A 17971-nucleotide genomic window follows, 5' to 3' on the forward strand; every position below is an offset into this window, starting at 1 on the left:
AAAAAGAAAGGTGATTTTGTTATGCCTCCTGCAATGCCAGCTGCTTGCTGCACACATCCTCACACCGTAGAAGAAGAACCGAGAGCCTAGCTCTGGCTGTTAGCTTTCTACCTTCAGAAACCTTGCACAGAGAAGATGACCTGAGAAAACAACAAACCCCCAGCCTGGCTTGCAGGTTGGCTCATTAGTTCAACAGCACCAAAGGTAGCAAGACAGCTTCCCGGCATCGGTGTGTCGAGGAAGAGCTTTATTCCTCTGACTGTCTTCACTATAGATGAAAGAAGAGAAAGAGCAAGCGTCTTTGCATGATCTTGTGCTGCACCCAGTGTGTTGCTGGACATGGGGCACAAAGCAGTGGGACTCAGTGTCCGTCAGGTAAGGAAAGCGTGGACTGCAGGAGGACAGCAGGAGATGGAGGAGAAGGAAAAGCAGCAATGAGGCTACAGAGGAGCCACCCCTGTGCCGCTATTCATGTTTCTCTCTCTCTCTCTTCTTCTCTCCCCCATGCAGAAGCCGGGGATGGATGTTGCTGATGCCTATGTGACATTTGTCCGCCACTCTCAGGATGTCCTGCGTGATAAGGTCAATGAGGAGATGTATATAGAAAGGTTATTTGATGTAAGTAAATGCCTTCTCCTCCTTGGACACCAAGCAGGAGAGACCCAAAATGTGACAAAATAAGACAGGAGGATAAGTCACATTTTGAGAAAATTTATTGGTTATAGCTTTAAAAATAAATAAATCTTTCCTTTCTTTCTGACTAAGGCTCATATCTGCACTCTGCCTGCTTTAAATCTCTACTCTAGTCTACTCTGCCTTGGTCTGTCTGTGTGTGGATTTTAAGGGAACAGCATCTTCTCAGAGAATCCTTGACTATGTTTAAGCTTGTGGAAAATCTCTCTGTAATAGAACATCTGGGTCATTGTTCTCAATCTTAAATTTTGAGCTGGGTTTTTGGCAGATGCGTTTGCTAAGGGCCATCTCACATTTTGCAGTGTATTTCATCGACAACCACTCCAAAACTGACCATGAATTAAATGTAGTAAATTTTAATTTTAAAAGCTAACCAAAACATAGCTGATTTGGGATGGACTTATGTACTTCAGGAGGACCATCTTGTGGTGTCTGACACCAAAGGTAAAGTTGAGACAGTCTCCTTGGTGAAGATTACATGGTAGGAACTGACCCAGATGTTCAGAGCTATTTTTCTGTTGCACAAGATAAATTCATTGGACTCTTAAGAAAACAGTGACCTGTGATGCCCGTTTGTTTTGGATTTGGATGCATGTTAACCAATATCTCTGTTTCTGTTGCTCTTGTTGCATTATAGCCTTTCTGTCCTTGTAGCCGTTCTATAGCAAAGGTTTTCTGTTGACGGCCAGCCTGCAGCATTAGTGTTTCAGTCTCCTTGAGGGTATTTGTCCATATATCAGTTTCTGTTTGAAGCAGCTTGTGTTCCTACTTTCCTTCCTTTCATTTCTCAGCAGTGCCATTTCTCAGTCTCCCAGCTCTGGAACTCTTAACGACCTTCCTTGCTTTCTCTACTCGCTCGTTTGCTTCCTCAGTGTGTAGGGAAAGCTGCTTTTTTTCCCAACCAACCTCCTCTTTCACTCAATACCTCTCTTTCTGCGCATTACCTGTCCCTTAGAAACCTCTTCCTCCTTTACAATTCCCACTCTTTCTTTCCCCCCTATCCTCTCGGATTAAAATGGAACTTATCTCTCATGTCAAATGTTTTATCACATTATATCAAGTGGCATGAATTAGAGTCAAATAATCTTACTGTGTACATCTACTAGCATGACCCATATCCACTGAGAATGCCTCATTCATGCACGGAGCACAGCAGTGCCTCCTCCGGGTGCCGCGCGAGCTTGCTCTGGGGAGACTTTGCAGCGCAGAGCACCAGACGCAAATCACCCATCAAGCAGGCATGGGGAGAAAAAACAAAACATAAAACAAAAGACTGTCACTTCCATCTGCAGCAGGCCTGCGAGTGCATTGCTCGTTTGTGTTGAAATTTATTCCATGAGCAGTTAAATTTCCAGAGCTCATCTGGACTGTTCTTTTTAATGCCCACACTGCCTTTTCCCTCATCCTTTCCCTATGATTCACAGTTGGTGTGTTTGTACCCTTTGGACCATTATTTCCAATTTTGAAAAGGCTGTAATTAATACAAATATTTATTTCGGTTTGATCTGTTTGTACTTAGTTTTACCAAGCCATATTTTAAACAAATTAACCACTGACGTTAAAAAAAAAAAAGAAAAAAAAAGAAAAGAAAAAAAACCCAGCTACCTTGATGGAAAGCAAAAAGTGCAAAACCTTTCTTTCCTTCCCTGCTTTCCTCAAGTCTCCCCGTGCAGAATAAAATAATCAAAAGTCGGGGTTTTACATTGCTCTGCCTTTTTTGACCCACGCTGGCTAGGCAGGAGCAGCAGCACGTGGGAGCTGTTCCTGTCCCGGTTCCCATCCCCATCCCCGTTCTCCGTGCCAGCAGGGCGGCACCGGGGTCAGTGCTGGCAAACTCTTTGCATGTGTCTTGTGTACGTGAGCATGCACCCGCAAGCAGGGCGAGCTGCGGGACCCCTGGTTCACAAGGAGAGAAGGGGATGCACCAAGCCTTAGCCACCCAAAAACTGAATTGTGTTTTGAGTGCTCATGTATTGTCTTTGCCGGGTTGCAGTGGAAGAAGCAAATTGCCCCTGAGGTGAGGTCTCAGCACGGCTGAGGTGCTGCTGGTAGGGCCATAACAGCAGGGTTTATGAGTACGTGAGAGATCACCTGGGCCCAGACCCCGTTTAAATCGGTGCTGCGTTCACCAACATTTCAGTAGGGACAGGCGCAAATGTTCAGCAGCGTTGTCCTGAGCTTGGTCTCAGCCGCAGCCCTTTGCACCCTTACACAGCGAAACAGCGCGGCCACGAGATCTTTCAGCTCCATCTACACCGATGGTCCTGTTTTCTGAGGACATTTTAGGTGCCAGCTACCTTTTTAATAAGAAAGAGAAGAGGAATGATCAAAAATCATTTATGATGCTGAATTACTTGGGCCTGATTTTGCTTTCGCTTCCGCTAGTGCAGCAGAGGAGCAATCCTCTTAGCTGAGAGACTCTTCTCCAGGCAATGAGATTATTAACGCTTTCAAGGCCGGCTCCTCAGCTGCCGTAGTGCAGCGATGCTGGCTTACCCCAACAAAAAGCTTAGGTGCAGTTTTAGGATGTTATGTGTTAATACATGCAGCCATGGCAGGTAAGCAGCTTAAATCTGCCTGCAGGCAGTTCCCCTGCTCTCGGTGAGGTCACATTAGAGACACTTGCAATATAAATCCCCTCTCTTTGCAACCATGAGTGGCCCAGGAGCAGAGGTGCACACTGCAAGGTTGCCTATTGCGCTTTCAGTGCAATATTCCTAATCTCCACATTTCTCTGCAGTCCTGCCCAACATTTCCATTCATTTCCCCTTTATTTTCTCCCAGGAGCAGAGGCTGCAGAGTGTGTTAGTCTATCTCCCAACAGAAGCAGGGTTAATGCATTTTTTTTTGGAAATTGCCTTAATTTCTTAGCTCAGGAACCATCTCTCTTCCCCCGCATCGTGTGCCCTGCTTGCACCTGCAGAACAGGGCTGTGTTCTTTGGGAGATACTTGTGTTTGCAGAAGATTATTGTAATATTTCTGTGTGGTCTGTGTGTTAATCCTCTTAATTCTGCAAATTAGTCAGGGTTTCCCCCCCTCCCTCGAAACAGAGTCATTTTAATTTTAAAAATCTGTATTCTTGGGTTCATTGAATGAACAGATTGATCGTGGAGTTCTGCTGGTAATCAAAACCTAACTAGCTTTTTGGCAGTGCTGTTTACTGCAGAGTAACATGACTTATTTACTTGGCCTGACTCACTAATTTGATAACATTTAAAGCTAAAACACTGTAATAAGGCGCGTTGATAGAGAGAAGAGTTTCAGAATAGCACCATAGCATCCGCTCCCTGTGTTCCTGTGCATGGATGGGCTCTTTGGGGTTGAAACCGTGATGCTTCGCACACAGCACAGATAAAAGCGCAACTTCTGTGTAGTACCTGATAGAAAGTAAAATTCTATCACTTATTCTCTGGAAAGGGCAGAGAGTTGACGTGCAGAATGTGACTGCTGATAGGAACAGTGAGGCAGGCGGGCAGCTGTATCTTAAATGTGGGAAAATATCTTCAGAGTGATCTCAAGTCTTCAGACCAATCCTACAAAATTCAGATCCTCTTTGGCTTGAGATACTCAGAATTTCATAGAATCAGAGTTTATACCTCCATAATTTTGTCTGAGGGCACTGGGAGTTTTACTTGTAAGCATTGTGCCCTTTGGTGGAAGTTATTTATACATGTACATGTGTATATCTTTACATACACCCTTAGATAGTCACAGGATAGGTTTCAACCCATCAGAACATATGTGATCCAGAAAGTCTGTGATTGACTAGTAGATAGTGTGAATGCCAACCTTTCTTCCTTGTAATTCGGTAAACACTAATGTAAAACATAGCAAGAATATTTCCTCCCCAGTCACAGGCGAGTAGCACGTACACAAAAGGCTACTGAACGTCGAGTGAGCTCCTCGAGATCCTGCGAATTCCAGCATCCTGATGCAGTCCCTAAATAGCGCAGATGGCATTTTTCTCTCTGATGATTAATTCAATATCTTACCGAAAAAAACAAAAACATGCTTTTGATATGAGAGATCAAAACACCAAGAGAAGCTCCTAAGATTGCAGGGACCTAAAAAAAAAATTAATTTATTTTTTTCCTCCTTGTACTTCTTGAAGACACCAGCCTGAGTAGAAGATCAGGATTAAAACAGATGTGCTTAGTGCTAGTTCATCTGCTTAAATCTAGCAGTCTCTGAGATCAGTGATTAAAAAGCCATCTCTAACTTTGATGAAATCCACTGCAAGGGTAATACTGTGTCTCTGATCGCTTTCTTATGGGCCTCATGTCTGCCTAAACCGGACATAGAAAACATTTCACTGGAGATGATACATGGATTATATGGGTCAATTATACACTTAATCTGCCTTCTGGGGATTAAATGTGCATAGATTGACCCTGCGTATTTGGCTTGTCCTTGGCAGTTATCAGATCAGGAAGGTTGCCTTTACCAGAAAGTCTGGTAAGAACTTAATCACGCAGTGATACAGCCCACTGAGGCGGCAGCACCGGCCGCGCTGCAGAAGGCAGTTTTACCACTTCACTGTCACCGTGTATGTTCGGCTTCCTCGAAGGGCTGTGTCACAGCCGGGAGAGCAGACGGAGTCTTTTCTCCTGAAACGAGAAAGCGAGCCCGTTCATCTCTGCAAGGCGGGGGCAGTTTTTTGTCTTGATGGCAGGGTCTGGGCAGGCAGAGCTGTGCCCTGTGCCATCCGCAGTGGGACAGTCATTTCTGTCCTCTCCCAGCAGCAAAGGAAAGGCCGTGGCTCAAATGTTAGCAGGGCCAGCATCTCCTTCCTGCCGCCCTCAGGGAGGCACGAGCCCTCGGACAGGGCTCCAGCGGCCCGGCCTGTTCCTCAGGCTCAGCTCAGCTGGGTTTTTAGGAAGCCCCAGCGATATCCCAAGGCTGATGTTGCAGGTGGTGGATTCTTGTTCCGTTCTTCCAGCCAGGAGCCCAGCAGGAGCGGTGAGCCACAGGACGCAGCTCAGAACTGCCCTCATATTTCCAGAGGTGCCTGCCCTGGCTGGTAACCGACTTCTGAATATCAGAGGCAGTGAGAAATGAGGATACAGGGCACTCTGTGCATCTTAGGCTTCAGCAAAATCCGTATACAAACTTCCAGGCCCCTGACTGAGCTCTTCTCGCTGCTTTGCTGGAGCATCCACAGGCAGCTCAGCATATGTTTCAGTACCTACTGATTTGGAACCTGACGCCACACCTGAGTACACCGAAAAATTAAAAAGCACAGATTGACAGCTAGATCAGTTAATTCAGCAAGGCATCCACTTAGACATTAGCTTTTTCTTGGAATCAGAGCTTTTGCCTTCAGCAGGGGTACCCACTCGAATTTTGGCAGCTCCTTCAAGGCGTGCTTGCAGGATCATGGCATTTCTTGCTAGAGTGCAAGCCTTGCACAGCACAATCAAATCGAAAGGGAGCCCTTCTCACCCTCCCTTCTCCTTCCCCTCCTCGAACCCAAAAGCCTGATTGTGAGTCAGTGGAGCTACTCACTGTGAGTTGGAATTACTCACAGGAGTATGGGTTGCAGGATCAGGGGAAGAACGGATATCAGGCTGCGCGCCGGGCTCCCATATAATATCTGCTTGCAGCCGCGCTCACCACTTTCTCTTAGACAGACAACAACCTGTTTCCCTCCCACGCAGCTAGACTGCTCATTAGGGCACTAACTCTCTCCCACTCCCATCCTGATATGGCCTCCACTGAGCTATTTCTTCTGTGTTGTTTTTTGCTTTTTTTTTTCCTCCCCTCTTCCCCCCGTTCCTGAGTGAGTTGTGAGATGAAGACAATTAGGCAGACTGATCTTGAGGAAGTGCCGCTTGCGTTTTTTTTCTCCTCGTGCATATTTGGAGGAGCTGGAGCAGCACAGCTTTCGCTGCAGAGGCTGCCACAGCCCTCGGCTGGTTCAGCAGGACTTGGACCTGGAGTGAGTCCCACTGCAGGAACCTTTGCTGGGGAAAGAGTATGATGTTGTGATAGGGATTGCCTGTACGTCTTCTAGGAAGGGACAAATTCTCTTTCTGAGGGGGCAGAGCATGTAGCATCCTTCTGCAGCCTCCTCTTCTTCCCATGTGCCGAGAAGGAGTGGGGAGAGGAGCTTAGTATGGACACCACTCCTCAGAGCCAACCCTTGTCCTTTAATACTCACATATATGAGCTTCACGCGACAGCAAGCGTGCACTCGCATGTGGCCTCTTGCCTCCTTAGTGAGGTTTCTTTTCTGAAGTGCTCATTTAAGTAGGCTCCATTTAATTTATTTTAGAGAGAGTCTTAATAAAATAAGTCCTAGATCTGTCACTGGATTTTACATGCTCGTAAGGGCTTTTTTCCCTCCTAAATGTCTTTATCGGAACAGCTTTTCGTGTTCCAGTAGACATTTGGTTGAAGACAGTTAATTTGATTTCTTTTCCAGAGGAGATTTTCCATTAATCATTCTAAGAAGGCAGACTGATTGCTCTGTTACGTTAAGGTCAGCCTAGGCTTGCTAGCATCATCCGCACAGTGCTTTTCAGTGTCAGAGATTTCTGGTTTAGGGCCGGCACTAAGTGAAAGATCATTTCTTTCCCAGCAGATGAGAGTAGCCAAGGTAGTTTTGGGGCAGGAGGTGCCATCGTACTGTATTGCAGGCAGCAATGCATCCTCAGAGATCCTTTTTCTGAGCAGCCTTTCTGCTCCCTGACCGGGAGCTGTCTGTGCACATATACAACTGCGTGCGACTCGCATAGTACGTTCTGAGCTGAAGCTGCCTTCCAGGGTCCTTTAAGATGCCTTAGCTAATTGAATCTCCAGTCTCGTGGGTCAGGAAGGACAGCCGGAAGGTGTTGGCATTCCCTGTGAACCCCAGCCCGCACCGGTGCCGGCTGAGCCTGACTGTGCGAGGGGCGTGGGAAGAGCTGGGGCATCCTGGTGCACGTGGATGTGTGGGGCTGAGCCCCAGCCCCGGAGCACAGCAGCCACGGGCTGAGCCCCCCACTGCCAGCAGCTTTTCTCCCTTCCTCCAGCCTCTGCAAAGGGCCTTAGCCCAAAGAAACTCCTGGTGCACGCAGGGGTGAGCTGACGGCCCCTGCATGGACAATGAAGAATTGTCTGATTTCCAGCAGCGCCTCCAATCCCTCTTTTCCTTTCCCTCACACTGCAATCCAGCTCCACACAATCGCTGCCGCTGCCTGAGCCAGCCAGCAGTGCGTGTGAGATTAGCCGTCCCAGGTCACTTCGTTTCTCTTGATCTACGGCTCTTTCCTTTCCCGGTGCTCCTTTAAACCTCACCCTGGGTGTATGATATCAGCGTTCAAAAATGCTTAGCAGGACTCAGGCAGGGAGGGTGTTTTCTCCAGTCTGTAACCCCAGGAATGATACCAGGGAAGCTGCTCCCCTCTGTGTGTAAGACCAGGACACCCTGGCAGCCTCTAGCTACCTTTTTTGAATTTGCAGGCTATAAAGGAGCCCTCTAAAGTCTATCGAGTCTTACTTTGTCAGAGCTTTCCATTCAATCTGATAGGAAATACAATTAGGGTATCCTATAGCATGCATTGCTGTGTTGCATCTTACTGAGCAACTTTGCATCTGCTTATCTCCTAACTGCCTTGCACTAACAGAGCCCCTCAATCGGGACAGAAAAAAGCAGCACTCTGCGTGGATATTGTGTTTTACTAAGCTGCTTTATATAGAAACTCAGATTTTAACGTGTCAGCTTCCATTTCTTTTTTGAAAAATGGAAATAAGCAGAGAATTTTTATAGGTTTAAAAAAGTAATTGAGAACAAGCATCCATACAGAAGTGGGTTTGTGTGTGTAGCGTATGCCTTTATACTTTCTTATGCAGAAGCGCTTTCATTTAGGAAAACCAAGGTCTGCAAAATCCTGTGAAGCAGAGGGTTTGGAGGGGTTTTGTTTGACAGTTCCCAGCAGGTGCTGTGCACATTGCTGAGCTGTGTCTACAGCAAAGGGAGAGAGGGTCCAGCGCTCAGCCCCAGCCTAACAGTGTCCCCAGGACCCCAGTAAGAGCTCTGTCTTCTGAGTGCAGGTACGTGGGGTGCTGCATGCCAGCAGGGTCTTCCAGCTCAGGGATGCACATAGCCAGGACAGGCTTTACCCGAAAGGTTGTGTTTCCTGCAGATATATAATGTGATACCTGCGGTCTGGGGCTGTGCGGTTTCAGAGAGGAAAGGAGGCACCCAATGAGGCTCTCAGCCTGCAAACTTGCAGTTTGAGCGTGAGGTGTCCTTAGTTTGAGGACATTGTGAAGGAGAGAGAAGTTAGTTAGAGGTGCTGCCAGGATCAACGTCAGCGGACTTCCTTCCTGAATCACCAAGAGCACAGAGCATCAGCTGCCGCATTGCCCCTGGCACACTGACATAGATAAATAGCTGTCTCCTTCACAATTTCCTCAGCCTACTGCCCTCCATCCAGTCCTGACCAGTGCATGGCTTGAGGAGGCTGGGTTTTCCCTCCTCAGAGATTGAGCTGGGCTTTATTTGTGGATGGTCAGTGTGCAGGCTGGCATAGGGTGTGCTGTCCCGGTGTGCTGGGACCAGGGCGTCCCTGGCTGGAGGAGGCAATGAGCCAACATTATGGTAGCTCTTCCAGTGAGATTTTCCCCAAGGAAGAAACCCAGGGGGACATTGGCTTGTCTCCAGAGCTGCCTTGCCCTCACCTCTGCCCGGGATGTGAATATGTGGCTTTTGCCCAGGCAGAGGTGTTGGCATCTGGCTAGCAGGATAGACCACCCTGACATACAGCTTGGAAACCCCGGAGTAAATGCAAGCCGTTGCATCTCTAGCAGCAGAGTTGTTTCTCCTTGGTGAGGGTGCAGTACCATCTCCAGGTCCTTTTCTGTCCCCTTCTGGCTGTGTACCTGCAGTAGGAATCCGTTGCTGTGTGATCAGGGCTCCCGGAGTGCCTGCAAAGCCACTGACGGATGGAGTAAACAAACCTTCACCCACCTCAGTGTGCGGAGTCGCAGCTGCACAAAACACATGTAGGTGTAGTTAACTGATTTTATGAAGCACTGAAAGCAGAGAGTATTAGAGATGATCTTGGACGTTTTTTTGGGGACCTTGGCCCCACTGACGCAAAAGATGTCAATCCTCCTTTCTCGCCACAAAATTTATGGCATGATATACAGAATAAAATTATTGTGGCTTAAAAGCTGAGAGAAATTTGCAGCGAGGAGCATGCAGGATGAGTTGTGCCCCTTTGGCGAGTGGAGAATTGTGCAATCCCAGCAGGACACGCAGCCAATGTGTCCACAAGGAGCCCCACACCTCCCGCCAGCCCCGGTGGCAGCAACCTGCTGAGCCCTGCTCCCAGCCGAGTCGGGGCACAGCGGCAGCCGGAGGCTCCCGGTGGCTGCGCTCCCGAGCAGGGGGTGATCACAGGTACCATATGTACTGCAAAAAGCGTGCGGCACTTTGATGTGTCTGGGTCTGCGTTTCAGCTTTCATTCTGAATTCTCTTCCCTGTTTGAAGGCAGAGCTCTTACGTGAAGTTTTTTTGTGGTTTATTTTGGGGAAGGGGAAGGGGGGGAGGAAGATAATGTAATTCGGTGATGCCACTTTGCACCCTAGACAGATGATGAGTCGCTCTGGCTAGCAGCTTAACCCTATTATGCAATGCTGGGGCTATGACTTTATTAAATAATAATACAAATTATTTTAATATCCAGCCTCTTTGACTTTGTAACTTTCTCATATAGCTCCATTGTCAACGTGAATGAAATTCCATAGTTATAGGAATATAAACTAGAGCAAAAGGCATTCAGAAATTGCAGCACTGGGGTGGATGTGGAAGAATACACTGTGCATCCTGGCAGTGATAGCATTATAACAATACAAAAAAAAATCCCAGGAAAAAGCAGGGCAGACGTTTATTTCAGTAATGGCTCAGTGCGAGCGTGACCTGGGAGGCTCCACACAGATTCATGCGGCTTTGACAGAATGAAATAATAAAATTTAAGGAAAAAGAGACCCTGAGGTTTCGGGGGGGTGGGGTGGGTGGTGTTGTTATTAAATTGCTGGCACTTCATTAGATTTCTAGAATTTAGTACAGTGTTTATAGAGAGGTTTAATTCAGAAAATGAGGGTCGTGTTGCCTCTCGTGAGGACCACCTGCCTGGGCATTGGCAGAGTCCTGCCAAGCACGGCTGACGGAAGCTTTGCTCGTATGGGTGAGATGCAAGCAGAGAGTCCAGAGACTGGCAAAGAGGTCACGTATCCCAAACACTTCTGATTCGTGCACCAAAGACCCTACAGGGAAGTTAAATTAGCACAGTGCAATCTGCTACCAAAACTTAAATTTCTTTTCTGAAAGAGAAGATACTTTTAGAAGTGTGTGGATTTGAGGGGAAATCACCTTTCCAACAGCAAAGCGAGGGCTGCCTGGAGCCCTCTCGGTGCTTTGCTGCTGTGGGATCTGGAGAGCTACACCGAAAGACCTACTTTTGATGTCAACTCTTGCATACCTAACGACAGTTAAAGAATTACATACAATAGAAAAGCTAACTAATGATCAGACAGTGTTGTTATTCGGTGGGCGGCAGCGTAGCGGGACGATAACTATTTATTTACTCTTTGCGGATAATGTTCTGTTATTTTCTAGTCCTTGGCAATAGCAAGAGAGCATCTGATATATACAATATTGGTGTGTATCCAATTGTTTGTGAACATCCCAAGTTTTGAAACATGGTTGTGAGAGAGGAATATAAGCTTAAGCTTGAAAGGCTAAAAAGCAGAAAGCCCCGCACGTAAATGCTATTATGCACTTAATGAGGCAGGGTTTAAAAAAAATCAGCCACACAAGTTGGTTTTATCAAAGAAAATGTATAAATAACAACCAGTGATTCAAACTGCCTCACAAAGGGGAAAGCGGGGACGGGAAGCTAGCACTTCACTTGTGGCATTCAGATAATAGTATTTACTACACTAATCTTTTGGGCTTAGCAATTGACAATCAATATATTATTATCAACAAGCGTTAACGCAAACAAAAAGCTTCCATTTCTTTTTTAACCGTGTTCCCCTAAGTCCCTTAAATTTAATTAAAACCGGACAGCTCTCCCTCTAGTACAAATTAGAGTTAAAATCATATTAAATATTTGTTCTACGGGAAAACAAAAGTGTCAGCTTGTGCTACCGGCTTTGGCTGCTTTCCGTCCCCCCTTCCCTTTTTTTTTTTACACACAGAGGGGAGAAAAAAAATACCAGCTACTCAAAGTTAAAATAAAGTCTCTCTCCCTCCCTCCCCGTCTCCCAAGACTACTGTCTATAACATGTTGTTCCTTATAGAAAGTGGGATATGGTGGCATTTGCTTGATTAACTTGCTCGACAAAAGTGACAGCTGCTGTGGGTGCATGTAGCTAAGCTGCACAGCGCAGTTCCGCCTTTGTACATCTGTCAGCAAAAAAGGAGGAATAAAGAGTGAAAAGAGACAAATTGGTCCCAAAAGGCAATCCATTCAACTCAGGAGGTTTGCTCTATTCAAGCACTCGCTGGGAATCTCAAGTGCTAGGTAGCTTATTCAATTTCATTCATTCTTTAGAATGAGCCCACAAGTGTTTAATTTCTTATTCTGTTGAATAAAAAGGGGGAGCTTTTTTTTTATTGGAAGCATTAATTGTAAGACTAGCTGATCAATGCCCGTGATATTAACTCATTGCTTATTTTCTGGTTAGCCGTGTGCTTTTAGGTCCGCAGCCGCTAAACTTCATTTCTGTGATGTGGGCAATGTCACACCAATTTCTCTGCTTCCAGGCGTGCTCAGAGGTGTAATACATGGTCCCCTGAGCCTTGGCCCCGCAAGGCTTTGGGGAACGGGCCAAATCCTCAGCAGGTGTAAATCAAGAGAGTCACTGGTTTATTATTGATGCCACCCGTAGCCGCGGCTGGGACACAACCGAGCCAGATGCTCTTTGCCCATGGGGCTGAGCCCCTGACCCGGTTGTAGCATTGGCCCTCTGTGCTGGAGGAGGTTTTGTAGCTCAAAATGCTGAACTGCCTTTGGATGGCTCCTCTGGTTCCCTGGCAAATGGCAGGGAAGAGGGGGCCGGTGAGCAGGGCACCGTGGAGTGAGACCTGACACGGAGGATGGGCTCTGTTGAGTAGCGAGAAGAAAAGTTGATGGCTGTAAGGGGTGAGGATAACTGCATGAGCACGCCTCCGCTTGCCACGTAGAAAATGTATCCTCGCAGGAGAGAGATGTGCCTCTTCCTTCTTCATCGTGTGGCAGGTCTGTCCCCATCTCATCAACACTGAGGACCGGAGCTACATGTGCACCTGAGGGACTGCAGCTCTCTGTCTGCCTCAGCTGTGCCACGTCCACCTCCAGGACCACCACCATGTGTCTTAGCTCAAGAATTAAGCCAGCTTTCTAAAATATGGCCTGAGAAACAGCCAGGGCTCAGCTCCGGCAGCCCAGCCGAGACCTCACTAGCTCAGGCTGGGAGCAGGGCAGGAGGCGCGCTTTGTCCCACTATTGCTGTCATCCACATCCAACATCTCAGCTGAGCTGGCCTTCAAATTGGCATCCCATAAACTGGGATCGCCTATGCTGCCATGTACATTCAGGCTTGGGGAACATCTCTTTTGGTTTTTTAAAGAAAAAAAAAAAGGGAAACTGCATTGGCCATGAGGCTCTGCACTTCATTGTTTCTGTCTTTATGAAGTTTTCTAATTGCAATGCCTGGGGTCAACAGCAAAAGAAACATTGAGGGAAGGTGGAGAGGAGCAACTTGGTGGTCACGAAAGACTAGAGGGACAAGAGCGGTCCTTCCACGATAGCCGTCGACCTGCGTGGGCTTTGGGTTGCAGGCCTGCAGCCTGTGTGCATGTGCAGAGCACACCGTGAGCAAACGCAGGAGCACGTGCCAGTCCCTTGGGCGGGCAGAATTCACCAACAGCTCCTGCTCCCATTCGCTGTGCAAGTCTTCGTGCAGCTGCCTGTGCAGAGCTGGTCCCTGGAAAGCACGGTCCTGAGCTGCTGTGGCTGCATCCCTACCTTCCCCGCGGAGACAACACCTGTCAAGGGGAGGTGGCTGCCGTGAACGCATGTGACAACGCCGAATACTGAATTTGATCTCAGAGCTGCCCGGGATGGGGATGGACACAGCTCTCTTGGCTGTCATGTACTGTCAGCAGTTGTAAATCAGCACAACCCCAGTGTTCTTTCCACCAGCTGAGCTTCTGGCCCATTGGAGGGGGATGCAAAGATACAAAGAGTCGGTAATTTTTTCATTTATTTTTGTTTCCTGGCTGATTGAGTCTCTTTGAGAGAGGGCTGTTGCTTGAGAGCAGGCTCAGTTTATCTTTGGGAAATAAGACTCGTAGTCAGTACGTTCTTCTCTCCCTTCCCACCTCTGTGGTCCCGTCACTCTGTGCGGGCTGGCTCGGGGCTGCTGCCGAGGCAGCCACCCGACATCCAGTCCCTCACCTTTGAAACACCTTGAATTCAAGGGCTCATTTCAAAGCTGCCTTTGAGCATTTCAAAACAAGTCTGTGTCCCGGACAAAGAGAGGGAGCCAGACGGCATTCGGAGCCTCCTTGTGCAATGTGTGCCACGGTTTTAAATAGATTTGCCCTGCTTGGATTGGTTCTGGCTGGAAAGCGAGTGCTGAAATGAGAGGTCATAGGGGAGAGTTACTATGGTAATTGAGTAGTATCACCAGTAGTTTTGCTCTTATGAGCATTAAAGCACATAATAATAGACAAACAACAGTGGTTAAAGCAAGCAGGTAGGATTACTATGTTCTTTTGTCAGAAGTATATAATGTCTTGTAGTCGGTTTTAAAGACTTCTCAACCCCCAAATCCACCCAGCAGTCACCTGCTGAGTAATTTTGTATGCCTAATCTCCAGCCCTTAACTACAAGCTTTCTGCTAATTTGAGGCAAATGGGTATTTTTGACACTAAATAGGGCAGTAAAGAATCCCTGACCTAGAAAAACTCCATTCCAAGGCACTGAGAGCAGAAAAATATTCTTTCAGCATCCTTGTGAGACCTTTGGAATGACATAAAATAGCTTTGACTAAACTGCGCTGCAGCCTTCGATTAATGGTTTGCAGAAACTTGCTGAACATCCCTACTACAACTTCCCCCATAAAACTTGTCACTTCAGATTGCCATCAGCCACCACAACAATAATCATTTCATGCCTATTGCTAATTGCAAGCACAGCTGAGGCTCAGCGGGGTGCTCTTGCACAGTCCCAGGCCTTTATACCAGCCTCAATCTGTTGTATGGCACTTGTTCACACACAAAAAAACTACCAGTAAAGGCAGAAAGAGGCAGAGTCACAGGTTCCTTGTAATCCCTCTGCTACCCTGCTGACAACCCAGCCCTATAAGCATTCCTGGTTTTGTCCCACTCTTTACAAAAGCTGAAGTGACCTTAAGCTACTAGTATGTAAGCTTTTGAATGAAGAACACAGCTCCTTCAGGTGCCTTAAGAAGCAGTGTTGCATCTGGCTTACGAGCTTCTGTTTGCAGCACCCCTGGGGTGAGCTGTGGCTTCCTGTAACATGTAAAATATGAGTGTGAACTCAAGGTTCATGGCAAGGAACAGGAGGTCAGGCTTCCATTCGGCTCACACCAAAGAAAACGGGGGTTTGCAGATGTTCCTGGGTATGTGTAATGACACCACCTCCCTGAAAGCGCAGGAGCCCAGCACAGGGCTTTTTTTTTTTTTTTTCTATGATAAAATGTGCCACACTCAGTGTGTTACTTGCAGATTTATTCATATCAATTTTTGCAATTTATGTATTCAGAGACGAACTTGTTATTTCAGCGACTTATTGATCATGCTTTTGCATTCAGAAAAAAAAAAAAGGCAGGGGGAGAAGGAGGAAGTTTATTGCTCTTATTGCTGGAGCTGGTTGGGGTGTTGGATGGGCAGTGGTGGAAGCCCAGCCCTTGGCGTGCTCCGGCTTCTCTAACACCTGTCCGGGACCCTCCTAGCCAGCCCATGGCCCACCTCAGGCCAGCAGCCAGCAATGAGCATCGCTGTGAAAGAGGGGGAACAGAAAACTAACCTGAAAGAAAGAGGGATTCAATTTCTGGCTGTGCAAACATGGTATCTACTCGCTGTTACTGCGGTGTGATAGCACCCGCAGAGCATCTGTTTGCATTTCCTCTGCTGTTAGCCAGGTCATCCTGCGCAGCAGGCAGCGTCCACCGCACAGCCACCAGGATGCACCCTCCACAGCCGTCCCTCGCCTCCTGCCCCCAGACTGAGTGTCAGTTGCCTGGGTGATGGGCAGGGATGCCAGCCAACACCAGGAACGTGTGTGAGCAGCAATGGGTTATGTGTGGTGTTGGGGTCCGTGGGCCTCGGGGCAGCACTGAGGTTGGCTCTTTCTCTACAGTCAGGGGTGAGGAGTTTTCAGTATATTTATTGTACTTCAACGTGCCCGCGCGTGGCTTAGCTGACACTGAGGCTCCAGTAAAGTGCTGGAAATGCAGCCCCATGGCGAAGCTCCAAAATTCAGCATTTGGGCTGTGCCTCTGCACCTTGTGTATGGGGATGAGCCACAAGGATGGAGCTGGAGCCCCGAGGAGCCCCGCATTCCCAGGCTGCACCCCACTGCCCGTGGGGAACGGCAGACCCACCCTGGAGAGTGAGGCAGCCGGTGTCCTGACAGGACCACACTGCGCTTTTTTGTCTGCAGTGATCACGTTTCCGTTTTGGAGCATTTGGCTTTGTTGTTGTTTTTTTTAATAATATAATCATATGCAAATGTTATCTTCTTTGGTAGGTTAGTCATGAATCAGAGGGCTTTGCATCTTATAGCACATCAACACTAGTGATAGCTAAAGGGAACATTTAATTTATGGGCTAACTTATTTTTATGAATATGCAGGGCTTAAATTCAGCAGTTGGTGTGCGTGCTCTATGAAGTGACGTGACGGTTTTGTGTGTCAAGATCAATGAATTGGACTTTGTCTTTTTCTCATAAAGCAGAAAGTCTTTAGAATGACTTAGGTTTGAGAAAGAGCTCGTTTCATGCAGCCAAGCAATGCGCCTGGCTGAGCCCTTGGCAGCCGGTGCTCCGGAGGAGAGGGGTGTGATTTGGATTTGGGTTCAGCTTGGAGGAGTTTGTGTCTCCCCCAAACCCAGCACGTAGGAGTGCCAACCAGGAACACAGAATAATGTCTCATTTTGGTTAATCTGAAGGTCTCACAGCAGCCAAGTCCCCTTGCTGATAGCTGCCAGGCAGAGGTCACCATTTCTCTTTCAGATCCATACGGCCGTGTAGGTGTGTGTGGCACAGGATGAACAGAACCTGCCCCCACCGGGACTGCTCATCTCCTTCAGGGAGACGTGAACACCCGCAGATCATTTCCTGGAAGACATAGGGAGGCAGCAGTGGGAGGGAGAGGGTGTGCATATGTAACATACAGTGGCTTCGTGCCTCTGTGATTTAAAGAGGAGGTGGAACGAGGCATTTAGGTGACTTGAGCATTCGTGGGCCAGCGCAGCCCTGGGTCACAGCTAATGCCACCTGAGAGCAATGACTCCTTTAAGCATGCTGATTGCAGAGGAGTAACATTAAAAACATTAATGCTTTCTTTCTGTTTTGCCTACATGGCCCCCCAGCATTGCAAGGAAACCCAGGAAGACCCCTCAGTGACAGCAGGTGCTTTGTGCCACCCCTACCCCAAGCCAGCTGCTGTCTGTCCTGGGTCATTGTCCCAGCATCCAGAGGCACCGGGGGCTCTCTGGGGATATCCAGGGATGCTCTGGCCTCTCAGGCTAGTCTGAGGGGTTGGAATGCATGGAGACCCACTAGACCTTCATGTCTACTGTGCTGGTCCAGCCTACACCAGCTAATGAGGGCGCTTCATTCATGATTCAACCCGAATCTGACATCGGGACTTCAAGTGACAGCTAACAGTATCTGAGCTTGACTTCTGTTATGGAAACAGCTCCTGCTTGCCTGTCTCAATTAGTTTCATTTGAGCTCATAGCTCCTGCCAGGTCTCTGTCCTGGAAATGAAGGGCCAGCAGGAATCTCTGCCACAAGTTGCACAAAGTGTAAGCACTGAGCGAGAGATCACTACGTGCCATTTCTTTGGTGACTCTTCCTTTATTTCCTCCATTTTATTAAGAGGTGCTGTAGAAATAGAAATACAGGAACATCTTCAGTGAAGTGGGAAGAAAACCCTTCCCCATGCATCACGACCAACCTCTGCTGACTGCTTCTTGTGAAGGGTGGCAGCTCTCAGGTGTGTTCCCATACGGCTCAGAAAGGACCACACACTTTTGTGACGTTGGCCTG

The 17971-nt window shown here is 47.8% G+C and overlaps 1 protein-coding gene across 21 annotated transcripts in view; it reads left to right on the forward strand.

Moving 5' to 3' along the window:
- CADPS (calcium dependent secretion activator) overlaps nt 1-17971 on the forward strand; it is a 220750-nt gene that overhangs the window by 198164 nt on the left and 4615 nt on the right. For all 21 annotated transcript variants that reach the window (XM_054076643.1, XM_054076638.1, XM_054076644.1 and 18 more), the window contains one exon: nt 511-618. In XM_054076643.1, the coding sequence (XP_053932618.1) occupies nt 511-618 (108 nt within the window). The remainder of the gene's footprint in view (nt 1-510; nt 619-17971) is intronic.

This window comes from Cuculus canorus, chromosome 11 (assembly GCF_017976375.1).
Source record: "Cuculus canorus isolate bCucCan1 chromosome 11, bCucCan1.pri, whole genome shotgun sequence".
NCBI lineage: Eukaryota > Metazoa > Chordata > Aves > Cuculiformes > Cuculidae > Cuculus > Cuculus canorus.